This window comes from Sceloporus undulatus, chromosome 1, assembly GCF_019175285.1.
Source record: "Sceloporus undulatus isolate JIND9_A2432 ecotype Alabama chromosome 1, SceUnd_v1.1, whole genome shotgun sequence".
Taxonomy (NCBI): Eukaryota; Metazoa; Chordata; class Lepidosauria; order Squamata; family Phrynosomatidae; genus Sceloporus; species Sceloporus undulatus.
The window spans coordinates 68,964,462-68,978,444 of NC_056522.1; the positions used below are offsets into that span (position 1 = coordinate 68,964,462).

The 13,983-nt window shown below is 38.9% G+C and overlaps 1 protein-coding gene across 1 annotated transcript in view; it reads left to right on the forward strand.

The window, feature by feature from the left end:
* Positions 1-13,446, forward strand: part of TARBP1 (TAR (HIV-1) RNA binding protein 1) — a 59,549-nt gene extending 46,103 nt beyond the window's left edge. The window contains exons 17-27 of the mRNA XM_042456703.1: positions 1,118-1,218; positions 1,624-1,752; positions 2,562-2,711; positions 3,410-3,496; positions 4,445-4,641; positions 6,486-6,567; positions 8,309-8,480; positions 8,807-8,998; positions 10,690-10,814; positions 11,652-11,788; positions 13,117-13,446. Coding sequence (XP_042312637.1) covers positions 1,118-1,218; positions 1,624-1,752; positions 2,562-2,711; positions 3,410-3,496; positions 4,445-4,641; positions 6,486-6,567; positions 8,309-8,480; positions 8,807-8,998; positions 10,690-10,814; positions 11,652-11,788; positions 13,117-13,282 — 1,538 coding nt within the window. The 3' untranslated portion in view covers positions 13,283-13,446. The remainder of the gene's footprint in view (positions 1-1,117; positions 1,219-1,623; positions 1,753-2,561; positions 2,712-3,409; positions 3,497-4,444; positions 4,642-6,485; positions 6,568-8,308; positions 8,481-8,806; positions 8,999-10,689; positions 10,815-11,651; positions 11,789-13,116) is intronic.
* Positions 13,447-13,983: the final 537 nt, after the last annotated feature.

Genomic DNA, 13,983 nt, shown 5'->3' on the forward strand with positions numbered 1-13,983 from the left:
CCTTCCAGGCGTTCGGAGAGACTTTTTGTGTGCTACTCCGAAGCCAAGAAGGGGCTGCCGGTATCACCGCAGAGGTTCTCTAAGTGGGTGGCCAGCACCATATACCTCTGCTACGAACTGGCTGGGAAGCCTCTACCAGGTCGAGTGCCAGGCATGATGCAGCTTTTGGGAGGGCAGTGTTACTCTCTGCCATGCATTAGACCTGTTGCACTGTTAATAAATAACACAGTTGTTTGGTTTACATACTTTATTGGTTATGTCATTTATTGGTTATTGACACTCCCTCCTCCACTGACTATAGCTCGCTAGTCTAAACTCATTTGTGTGATTCGCAGAGACCACGAAGAAGAAGAACAGGTTGCTCACCTGTAACTGTGTTTCTTTGAGTGGTCATCTGCAAATTCACACAAACTCGCCCGTCCATCCCCTCAGTGTCTGCTCATTTGACAACGCTTGTTGCCGCGCTGATTTGATTTGCTGATTTGATTCGGAACTGAAGACGAGCGGGCCACCAGGGGCCTTATATATGGGTGGGCGGAGTTACCGCCAAAAAGTTGCAGAAAGATACATTGCTTTCTGCCTAGAGATTCTAGAAGTTTCCGAAGATTGCTGCACAGGCGCAGAATAAACCCATTTGTGTGAATTCGCAGATGACCACTCGAAGAAACACAGTTACAGGTGAGCAACCTGTTCTTCTACTGTCTGATTTTTGGACAGTTTTGGTCTTCCCCACCCCCCATTTTCTTACTACTTTGCCCACCCCTGATCTAAAGGATGTTGTTATCTTCTTGAGAAAATAACAATAACATGCCCTTCCCTGCTTGCAATTTTGGCTTGCTTTCTTCTGGTAACCTTTGATATAATTTGGGGAAACAAGTACCTTGTGTGTGCTCCCCTTCCAACTTTGTCCCCTCAGGTGTGTTCAGCTTTTTATCTGGCATCACAAATTATTGTAATATACTTTGCTGTTACATAGAACAAAGCACCAGTAAATAATGAATATTATCTTTAAGTAAACTTACATAGGATTATCTAAATTTCTTAATTATTTCAAATATTATAATTTTATATGTGGAGATGATGTTTCATACAAGAAAATAATTTCATTTTTGACAAGAAATGAACAGAGCAATCCTAAGTGTGGGTGGTGAATGTTGTGGTGGGTTGTCTGTCACTGCCAAAACCTACAAACTCAAGTTAATTGGGGAGGGGATGGAGGTGGGTCATTTCTCCTGGTAGATTTTTAAAAAGTATCCCATCAGTTTAAATAGGGGGTAGGCAATATTCCGAACCTGGGAATTAGGAAAACTCTGTAAGTAATGTGTATATCCTCCAGATTTCTGTCTCTGCATAAAAAAGACATATAGATGTCCCATCCATTGTGTAATTTGGCCACCATATCTTGAAGAATTCCAGTTTGAAAATTTCCATTCTATTTTACCAATGTATGATACCATATTTTGCAGATTGGTTAAATAGAAAATACTGGCATTTAAGTTGCTTTAGACATCTCCACACTTCAGGAAAAAGCTGGAACATACATTGTAGCATAAGGAAAATATTGATCCTCAACGTTTGACTGAAACTGAAACAATCCTATGTACTCTAAAGTATTAATGTCAGTGTTTCTGTTCTCTGCAGGGAGAATTCATGTTGAAATCAAAAATTCACTATTATGTAAATTCGTTACAACACAGAATTAAAAACCGATTGTGGCAGACGTTGCTGGTTCTGTTTCCAAAACTTCATGAGGTACAGTTTAAATTTGTTGTTAATGTTTTTGAAGGGCAGGTTAAAAGATCTTGTGTTCATAAAATGGAGTACAGTACTTAGTGCCATAAATATGTGATAGCTCTTTTCATAATATCCTTCTCTCTAATAACCAACTCAAGAGGTTGAGTAGCCCCCATTTCAGAAACAAAATGAGGCCTTACAGAAATAAGATGGTTGCTTCTGTTGAGTTGTGGAACACACTGTGTATGGAATAGTAGATAAAATCATGAGTTATGGTTGAGGCTGTTCATTGTCTAATGCTATATAGCACAAAGGGGAAGGCCACATTTGGGGTGGTGTCCTTTCTCTCCTGACCCACTCTATGAACTCTTCTTCTTGTCCTGAATGGCACTGTACAGCTCATATTCCAAGTTATCTAGAGCCATGAAATGCACTTTTCTTTGTGGGTGGAATTATACTGTGATATTTTGTAATGGATAACACTTGTGATTTTGTTTTGCCTTATATGTTGCGCATAGCATGGGTTGTAATTTATAACAACCATGGGTCTTAAGACCTACATACTGTAGAGTGAGCTTCCTGGCTGAACAGATTTGAACCTATTTTATCCAAGTGGAAATCCAGTAGAAGCTATTCTATCAGACTTGGTTTTGATACTAAATTAGATTAGTAATCGCCTAATATTGCATTTGATGCTAATTTTAAAAAAATGGAACCTCTTTCAAAATTAAATGACATCTAAAGAAGAGTGTGTATGTGTGTGTGTAAGTGTGCATATTGAAGCTGTTTTTACAAAATTTAACTGATTTCTAACCTATTTTTTAAAGGATATTTTAGCAAGAATTGTTGACAGGATTCTACAGGCTGGACATAGCAATAATCAAGCATCTGTAAAATATTTAATAGAATGGAGTATCGTCTTGATTCTACACAAGTTCCCTCAGTTTCTTCAGAATTTCTGGGATTGCTTTAACTATGTGAGTAATTAAGATTGTTTTAAAAAAGCGTATCAGTTGCATTAAAGATACAAGTGGTCAAGTAATGCAGTTGTATTGATTCCTAGTATTAAATGGATTCATTTAACTAATGTGCCTCCCTCTGTGTACATTGACACTGAGAACATCTGTACTATTACAGTAACAGAAGTTAAGACTTTGTATTTTGGAGACATACTGTATATACTCATCTAGAAATGTTAGTCAAAAAGTTGACCCCAAAAACCTGGGCAGACTTATCCATGGGTCAATATAAATACTGTATTTTAACTCATAAAAAAGGGAACCATGCCCTGGTGAAGGGAAGGGCATAATGTGTCCTGGAAACACTGACACCCCCCCCCCCCGCTCTCTCATCCATCCAGCCTTTAGGGCAAGCTGAAACAGTTATGCCTGCCAGAATTTTTTAGGTTCCTTGGCATCATTTTTCTTTGCTTCATCATTTAGATCCTTTATTGTATGCCCCTATGTTTTACCATTGACTTCTCCATGGGTCATATCAAAACCCATAATTTTGGCTCCAAAACCTGGCCTCAACATATACATGAAGTCATCTTATAGTCAAGTATATATTGGTAATCACTGTTACTAGATCCACATATGGCATAAAAGTGTAATTAAAATGAATGAAATTACACACATTGAGCAGTCTTGGTACTAACACATGGCTTACTTTTCAGGGGGAAGATCAGCTTAAAACTAGCATTTGCACGTTCTTAGCAGTGCTGTCACATTTTGATACAGTTCTCCAAAATACATCTGAAAAGGCAAGTACTTTTTCTTTAGTGTAAGAAATTGAGTGTAGAGAACAAGATGCTGTTATCCACATTTTGGTCCCATCCAGATAAGATAACTACAGTACGTTCTTTGAGGGGCTGCCTTGGAACACCATTCAGAAAAAGCACAGAAAGAGCTCTGTTGGATCAGTCCAACAGACCAAGGCCCATCTAGTCCAGCACACTATTTCCCACAGTTGCCAATGTATATGGTAAGTCCACAGGCAGGACATTAATGCACTAGCCCTCTCCAGTTGTATTTTCCCAAGAATGGAAATTCTTGGGACCATACCTCTTTGAGTCACAGTATTGCCAGCCATAGATAGTTTTTCCCTCCCTGAATTTTTCTAATTCCATTTAAAACATTCTTAAGTAAGTGGCTGTTCGAAGAGGTATTCCCTTTTGTCTGTCCTGAATCTCTAAGCATTGATTGGATTTTATTGGTTCTAGTATTACAAAAGAATTTTTCTCTGTGTCCATTTTCTCTGTATTATATCTACCTTTGTGGTCCTTCTTGGTCCCCTCAACGCTAGAAGCCTGCACATGTATTAATTTGTAAGCTCTCTTAAAAATATTAACAATGGGTGGAATAAAATTAATTAAATCGAATAAGAATTACTTTTAATAAATAAAACTAAGTATTTTTGAGTAGCCTGACTCATGTATGCAAGTAATTATTATGAATAAAAGTTTTTTGGGGGGATTTTAATAGACACTGTACTATAGTAATATAGTTACATGAGAAGAATAAGGTGAACTGTACTGCTGATCTTTGGGTACTTTAATACAGCTTCTTTAATGGTTGAGCATCCAGCTGTTCCATTGCCAAGTATAAAATGATTTATATTCAGGAATCAGAAGAATTCTGTTTATATGATTTCTTGCAAAATTGTGTACAGATTCAGAATTATGTGCTAAAGAATGTTTTTTTCTCTTTAGATTCCAGCTTTGAAGAAAGCCCTTGTTGTAGTTCTACAGTGGTGTTTTCATCACAATTTTAGTGTTCGGCTATACGCTTTAATTGCTCTGAAGAAAATTTGGGGAATGTGCAAAGCATCATTTGTGAATGATTTTGAAGCTTTAGCTCCAGTTATTGAATGTAGTCTCAATCAAGCAGAAAGCATGCATGGATCAGGGTTAGTAGTATACGTTTTATTTTTTTATTGCCATTCTACCGATACCATGGACTGCCAAGATAAATGCTTCTGAGAGCAAATCAAGTCTGAACTCTCACTAGAAGACAAAATGACTAAACTGAGACTGTTGTAGTTCAGTCACATCATGAGATGGCATGATTCATTGGAAAAGATGATAATGCTAAGTATGGTTGAAAGCAGGGGGAAGGGGGGGAGACCATGTTACTGGTAAATTTACTAAATAAAGGAAGCCACAGACCTGAGTTTGAAAGACCTGAGACCTGAAAGACCATAAATCAAAGCCATCTTGACAACAAGAACAAATGCTTGGTGTCTTGTTTTCACATTACCATCTGATCTTCTTATTGTGGCCTTATTTGCTTTGCTCTTGGAAATGTTAACCTTCCCTGTATCTTACCCTTCAGTGACTTAATGCCACTGTGGTTCAGAGGTCAAGAAATTTTGATATCCTGGCTGGACAGTATGATTGGACAGACCCAAACATCACATGTAGAGCTCTGCATCACTAGAGCACTAATAACTCCCCACTGAGATTCTGCACAGAATCTAGTTCTTCAGTGTCCACCAGTCATCTCACCTACCTTGTATTGCACAGTCACCAGCCACTGTCACAGCAACAATGTATACAAGTTATGATCAGGAAGAAGCAGGTTTTTCTTGGCCTCATGTCTTGTAAATAGTGACACTATTTACTAGACTGAGAATATGACATCTTCTTATTGAGAACAGGACAGTCCATCAGTCTCACTTCAGATGCTAGTGTCTCAACCTGTAGATTTACAGGTTGATTTCATGCTCCGAAACCAATTTGTAAAATTTCATGCTTCAAAACCAATTTGAATCTTCCAACTTCCAGCAGATCCACAACAAAGAGTCAAGTTCATCGACCCTTCTTTCTTGTAGCTTGGGGAGCTCTTTTTCAGAATATTTCACTATCTGTTTGAAATGGTGGTTTCCTCACTGTTGCCACTATTGCACCTGAGAGGCCTGATTTGCAAATGCATGCTGATATATTCCTTTTGATTGGTCTGGGGGGCCCTAACCTTTGCATGTATAGTCCAGAGAAGAACTCAGAAAATCTCTGGTGTATACATGCCATGGCTTAGTGCAGGGAGAGATGAAGTATTTTTTGTGGCCCTTAAACTGTCTGCCCTTTTTCTGGCCACAAAATTGAAGTGCCTCTCCTGGAAGCCTCAGTTCATATTTTATTTTGTTATTTTATTTATATCTCACTTTTCTCCCAATTGGGACTCAAAGTGGTGTTTTCCATAGCAGTAATTATCTTTTTAAACAGATTGAAGCTTCCTAAGCATTTTAACATGTGGGAAAATAACTTTTTCAAAATCAGAAATGGACCTCTGTCTACTTCCTTTTTTAGTTTAGGTTTCTAGGGAATCTTTGCAGGCATTGGACTATTCCACAGGAAAAAACCTGCCCCAAGAAGTTTCCCATCCTTGGCTAATGGGGTTATAGCCAAACAGATTCATTGACAGATGACTATGCTCAGATGGGATTCCATATTCATTCTGTAATTTGTTGTTGTGTGCCATTGGGTCATTTTCAACTTATGGCAACCCTAGGGTGACCCTGTCATGGACTTTTATTGGGTTGATTTACTCGAAGGGGTGTGTGATTGTTTTCCTCTGAGGCTGAGAGAGTGTGACTTACCCAAGCTTCACCCAGTGGGTTTCCATGGCTGAGCAGGGATTCACCTTGGTCTCCATATGACACCATGTATTTTTCATAATTGTACTTTTGCTTTGACTATTAATAGACAGTGGAAATGTTTCCCTATCACACATCAATACTATTACAATCTGCAGGAATGCTAAAAAGAATTGGCAACGTATCCAAAAGCACTTCTTCTTTGAAAATTTTCATCCGCTTAAGGACTACTGTCTGGAGGTATGTACATAGTGCAGTACATAATCAGCTGGTTTTTTTTAATGCTGTCCAGATTGACCCATCTATATGTTGTGTTGATGAACATGCTAGTGTAACAATGGACTATAAGTGTAAGAATTAGAATCATAGAATTGGTTCAGGGAGATCTGGCTTCAAATGTCCACTTTCTCATGAAGCTTACTGGGTCACTTTCTGTCACAGCCTAACCTATGTCACATTGATTGTTGTGAGAAAAATGGAATAACCCCTTTAAATGAGCTCTCTAGTGAAAGTGGTGTTAGTGATGGTGGTGGTAAAATTGTATTAAAACTACTGATTTTGTAAAATTAAATCCAAAGAATACTATAAAGGCAAATATATTTGTTGAAATGATTTTGTAGCAATTACAAATGGGGAGCTAAAGCTTTAAAATGAAACCCTTCAAATCTTACCATATGCCAGGCCACATTTTCACTGCTTAAACTGATGGATATTACTTTTGGTATGGCCTAATAAGGGGCATGCCTGCTCTGCAAAAATCATCAAAATTCTGTGCCAAAGTAGTGTTCACTATGCAAGTAAATGCCTGTTTATGTACAGTTTGTATTTGTCCTGTTATATAACTACTTAAAAGCAAGTTGCATTGCAATTATTGGGAATTACACTTGTCCCTCCATATTCACAAGGGTTAGGGGCACAAGACCCCTGTGAATATGGAAAAATGCAAATAACAAAAACACCATGTTTTTACCTGAGAGGACACCTCTCTAGGAATTTCTAGGTCCTCCAGAGCAACCTAGATATTCCTAGACAGAACATATTAATCAAATCTGTGAATAATCAAATCCACAAATATCAAGGCTGCAGATATGGAAGGATGAGTGTACTTCTCAGATGAGTTTATAGAATTGAGGATTTATTCTGCTTACTTTGGAGGATTTTTATGAATCCTTTAAATTCTCCTTCCTAGGTCCTTGGACTCTATTCCCATGCTTTCAAGCCTGCCTCTGCATCTGTAAGATAGAGAATTTAGCTTTAAATAAGAAAATGCAGATCCGTAGGATTCAGAATTCTGTGCTGCATCGAATTTTTGGATGTGCACAAGGCTGAACATAACATAGGTGGTAGCATCCTCTTACAGGTAGTGAAAAGAAAGAGGCTCCTTCCTCCATAACTGTTATCCTCTGGCCTGAGAGGGAAGTGACCAGGCAGGCCCAGCTCCATCTGGGCTAGCCTGAAGGAAGAGACTCCTCCCTCCATAACTATCATCCTCTGGCCTGCGAGGGAGCGACCAGTCAGGCCCAGCTCTATCAGGGCTAGCCTGAAGAGCCCCCCCTCCAGTCCATCTGCCTTGGTCCAGGCCTCAGAGGGAGAGAATAACCACTGGACCTCATCCTCTTTCCCACCACCATTCCCTTCCCCTTTTGTGTCATGTCTTTTAGATTGTAAGCCTGAGGGCAGGGAACCGTCTAATTAAAAATAATAATTGTAAGCCGCTCTGATAGCCATTAGGGCTGAAGGGGGGCAGGGTATAAATACCATAAATAAATATAATAAATAAAAATAATGACTAAGAAGGTGCCTTGTATTATTGCCAGCAAGCAGTTTAGAGAAAATTTAATTGTCCTGCTTGGTTCCCATTAAATTCAGTTAGATTTAAGTACATGTAAATCTCAGTGGGAGATATTTGGACAGTTTGCCTGGCTTATTGTGCCCCTGGTGAGTTCAGTTTTCAATAGTAGCTGATATTTTTGTTTTTCAGACAATTTTTTACACCTTGCCACGTCTTTCAGATATTGCGGAGGAGGAATGGATTCCTATCTCTAAATTTAAAGCATTCACAGACCTCCCACTGAGCTCAACTTTTCCATGTTCCCATTCTTGCACTACACTTCTGGATTTAAAGCCAAGTGACTGGTGCCAGCAAGATAGGGGTAAAAGCTGTTTATATTTTGATCATGGTTAAATTATTTGTGCTGGTTATCTTTGTTGTTGCTGTATGTCTTCACGTTGTTTCTGACTTATGGTGACCCTAGGATGGACTCTGTTTTCTGGAATCCTAGTCCATGGCTCAAGTCACTATACCTCAGTGGCTATCCTGCTATGTATATTTTTTAAAGTTAGACTAAAATAAATGTTACATTTAAGAAATCTCATTTTTAATGAGAGTGAAGACTACTCGTCCTAAATGATGTAATTTTGAAAGGCTAGGGCTTTCAGGACAACATTCATTACATTCAGATAACTAAATCTATTTCAGGTTTGAATTCATCTGAATCATGTAATGAAAGGAAATGGACAGATGTTCAAAAAAAAATTATTCCTTGGAAAGACAGCATGTCAGATTTGGATCTGGAGCTTGTATTTCAAGATCGAACTACCAAACTTGGCAAATCAAACAGTAAATTGATTGTTGTGGCTTCTCTCCTTGATAAACCCACCAATTTAGGAGGTAAGTCTTACTCCTGGTGCTTAAAAATAAGTATGGTCTCATTTTTGTTTTTAAAAAGTAAATTGTTTTACATTTGATCTGGGCAATGCTTTAAGGATTTTCTGAAAGAAACAGCTGCATTTTAATGATCAGTATGGAACACAACATGCAGATATCTTTCTTTTTCCCACTTACGCTAGAACAAGTTAGAACTGTTTGTACAAACTGCTTGTCTGTGTTGTAAGATACGCAGTTTGTTGAAGATCTTAATGGCCAAGAAGCTGCATCATGAGACATAGCTATAGTGACTAAGGGGCTGTACAAACAGCCTTTTTAGGGGCGGCTCTATGCCACCCTGATTGGGCTGGATTGGGGATGCAGCAGCTGCACGTCACACCCCCAACCCGCTGGAAAAAGGAGCCATGAAAAGGGGCGTCTTTTCCCAGAGCTACAGGGGTGCCATAAGGGCTACGTTTAGGCACTGCGCATGAGCAACATCATCATGGTGCACACCATCTGTACAGGCACACACCAAGATAGCGCCTGGGGCATGCAGTAAGGTTTCTGAGCATGTAAACGCTCAGCCCCTGCGCAACCCTAGTTAGGGCCCAGGCCAGCACAAAGTGCTGTTCTGTCCAGGCCCTAAATTCTATTGTCGTACCTACTTCTGCTTAGCCACCACACAGCAGTGCCCCCACTGAAGGGTTCTTGAGGCATAACTAAAGAGAGCCCTCAGGGTCCTGCTGCAGCTGCCTGTCTCACTGTGGCCTGCAAGCCAGAGCACTGAAGTCATCATTTCCCAGTTCCCCAACCAGCAGTGCCCAAGAAAACCTTTCTATTGAGGAAGTTTTTTTTTGGAGGGAGGTGATGTTTGGTCATTAATGACCATAAACAGGGATTCCAAAAGTTATGCAATTGTGCCTTCAAGTCATATGGCGACTTATGGTGACTGCATGAGACTGCATCTTCCCATTTGAACCAGCTACAGCCGCAAGTCCATCAGGGGAAGGTTTTCTCTTGTTACCACCACCATCACTAGATTGGTTGGTGAGGCCACAGAAGAGATCCTTCTCTGTGGCTGCTTCCAACCTCTGGAACACCCTACCATGAGGCTAGGCTGGCCCCCTCTCTGCTTGCCTTTCACTGGCAAACAAAAACATTTTTATTTAGGCATGCTTTTTAACATAACAATCATGACAGGGTGGTATGGGTGTGTGAGTTTTGTTTTCAATGTTTTGTATTGTTTTATGTTAATTTTGTGCTGTTTTAGTTAGATGATTTTAACTGTTTTAAATTCTTAATGTAAAGTTTTTAAAATGTTTTTATCTTATGACCCACCTTGGGTCTCTTTCTGGGAGAAAGGTGGCATAGAAAGTGAAATAAATAAATGTATAAATACATGCATTTCATACAGTTTTTAAAGGCAAGGAATAATCAGGTAGTTTTGCCAGTTTCTTTCTCTGACACGTAACTTATAGTACCTGGTATTAGTTGGCATGTCTCCCATCCAAGTACTAACCAAAGTTGACCCTGCTTAGCTTCCAAGATGAAATGGGATCTGGTCCTTTTTGAGTATCTAGACCCTGGCTTGTGATCTAGTAAATAATGAACAGGATGCTAATCAGTAGTAAATCATGCTATCATGTTTGTGAATAGTCTAACTTTTAAAATAATGAGAAATCACATGCTGAAAGTGCTCTGCTCATTTGTAGGCTTGTGTCGTACATGTGAAATATTTGGTGTGTCTGCTCTAATCGTTGGCAGCCTTCATTACACAAATGACAAACAATTTCAGTACCTCAGTGTTTCTGCTGAGCAGTGGCTTTCTCTTATTGAGGTGAGTAAAAAAGTTTTTTAAATGTAATTTGGCTACAATAGATGCTTCAGATATCTGCTGGTGGTTTTCATGAACATCCATGTTATTTTTAGTAGGGCTTCATACTGATATAAAGGTATTGTGAGTTAACTGTTGCCTTCACAATACTTTTGTTGACTTTTTCATTAGCAAGCAGTGTAATACAGTTCAGGTTAAGCATTTTCCCATAACAATTAATTTGTGAGCAGCCTTGAGTCCCATATTGGGAGAAAGGCAAGATACATAGCTAAACAAGTAAATAAAAATGTAAGAGTTAACCATGTATATAGGCATTGTGGGAGAGTAGAAGAGTGAGAGAGTAGAAAAGGCAGGCACAGCTCCATTATGCCTAGGCCCAGCAGCAGATGACAAAATAGACAGTATCTATTGGACCTATTGCCATTCCATTTCTCTTAAGTTTGTCTTAACTTAGATTGTAAGTCTGAGGGCAGGGAACTGTCACATCAACAATATGTAAGCTGCTCTGGGAACCTTTTTGGCTGAAGGGCAGGATATATGTACAATCAATCAATCAGTAGCTGACTCCCCATAGCAGGGCAGGAGAGGGTTGGAAGTATGTGACTGGCCTCCTGTCAGAAATTGGTTGCAGACTAAATAGGTCCCCAGCCTAATCCTGCAGGATTTTTTGTTTTTATTAATAAGACAGTGCTTTGTCTTAATCAGTGTTAGTAAGAATAATTTATCATTCTGCATCAGCCTTTTGAGGAATCAAAATATAATATGTAACAGATAACAGCTCTGTAATATATTAATGACTTTTTTAAAAAAATTATACTTATGTCATCTTTTAATGTGCAGGTTAAGCCGTTTCAGCTTGTTGATTATTTGGAGCAGAAGAAAATTGAAGGCTACACAATAATAGGTGTTGAGCAAACAGCTAAAAGTTGTGATCTAACAGAATACTGCTTTCCAGAGAAATCGCTGCTGCTGCTAGGGTAAACGAGAAGAGCTTTCTTAATCATATGTGTTTCCATAAGAACTTTTTTCATAGTGAAAACACAGAACTGCACAGTTGGAAGATGGAGAGAAAATGTTTCTTATGATATCATCCTTCTCAGTTTTCTATAGGGCAAGGGTGGCAACTTTTCCTTTCTTTAAATATATTCCTGTTGGGTTATTTGGGGAGAAGGCTGTTCTTTTCTTTATTTTTGCCAACTCACTTCCAGGCCCGGATGGCTTTCAATAGGGACAAGGCCATTCTTTACAAGAGACTCTGACACTACTTGCAGAGGTCTGTATGCTCACCTGCCTGCCATCATGCTATTTCAGCATCTTTCCCTTGCTCTCATCTTCTGGGTTCCCTGTCTGCTGTAGAGGGTGATAATGTTACATAAAAATGTATCAAAACCACTACCTTACTGACTGGGATCTAACCATTCTGCTCTCACAGTTCCTCAGTTCCCTCTTCAACTTTAAAAAGTGCCATTAGACATACTATTCTTCACATCCTGGAAATGGAGATCAAGTAATAATAATCTTGTTTATCCATCTGTAAATATGAAACAGGGAAGAGTTTGTAATAGTAGCATAAGTTCTCCATTATTTTGAAGTCCTTCCAGAGCAGTAAGATAGAGGAAGGCCTTCTCCAGAGGCTCAGCCCATTTCTCATATTTGAACTGGGAGGGAGGCAAGATGGCGCCGGTGTGATAGGAGGGGTTTTTAATGAGCTCCGAAGTTCTCTGTTTGTTTTATTATTTCTACTTGATTATTTGGTTATTTTTGATTTGAAAGTTACTTCTCAGCGACGTGTAATATTGGTCGTTGCTGCTCTTCCAGTGTTTGGTGAAATTACTGATATGGGCAACAAAAAAATGCTTTAGAACAAGCCCTGATACAAACAAGCGTATTTGAACTGTATTTTTTGCTGGAGTTCCATTTATTACTACAGCAGCTTCTTTTAACTACCCCAAAGGAATATGATTTTTTTTTAACCAGAACAACAGTCGGCACCTTTGCCAGTGAGAACTAATCTACAGTGAGCATGTCACTATTTTAACCCTAGAGCTCCAGTAGAGTTGCTACTGAGGCTGTACTTTTCCGCCCCCCGTGAGAATATGGGATGCTCACTTACTCATCCTGACCACTTCTAGTCCCAGCTACTGAATACCTTGAACAGTTCCCCAAGGCTTCAAACTGGTTCTTATTTACCTATTAATAATCTGCAACCTTCAGTATGCAAAATATATGCTCTGTATATGGAATAGCGACTGAGCTATTGCCCTTAATACTAACTATAATGTATTTGTGGTTTTCTTGTTGTCAGAAATGAGCATGAGGGAATTCCTGCAAATCTGATTCAGCAGTTGGACACTTGTGTAGAAATTCCACAACAAGGAGTTATTCGGTCACTTAATGTTCATGTAAGTGGTGCTCTACTCATCTGGGAATATACTAGACAACAGATTGTCAAAGAAAAAAAATCAAGATGAATGCACAATTCTTATTAAAGCTGTTGCTGTAATGGTGCTACAAAATCCAAGGAGTAATTATAAATGACATTCTTTATTATCTGTATTCTGCACACTTTTTTGAAAAATAATATAAATGCCTTAAAACATGATTTATTAAAATTATTCAATAATTGTTTTTTCAATTCATGTTTCTTGGTGCTCATTCTATCATATTGATGCTGCTTTGAAACATAACCTCTAGCTAGTCTTCTGTAGCACAGTGCCTGCCTATGCACCATGTCACAGTGAGGCCAACATGGAGTTGATGAGGCAAGTGTTACTCACCCTCTGCCTTTGTGTAGTGAACACTTGTTTTGGCACCTAACATAACATATTCAAAAGGATTCATTCCACATGGTTGCAGGTACCATATGAGTAGTTTATAAGATGCCATCAGCCCAGGATTATCTTGGACTTGACTCATACTGTAATTTGTTTTAGTCAAACATAAGGTTTTAATGCTTGCATGGACCCAATGAAAAAATTTGATTCATAATTTAAGGAATCCTGCCCCCACACATGTACAAGATACACACTGGATCAACTAATATAGTTTTAAAAATCCAAATGGTACTGAAACCGTAATGGCTGCTGTTCACTGAAGATGTAATTCTGTGAACAAACTTAAGTGTGCACACTCATTCACGGTTTAGCAGAACTGTACAGCAGTGTTCATCTTA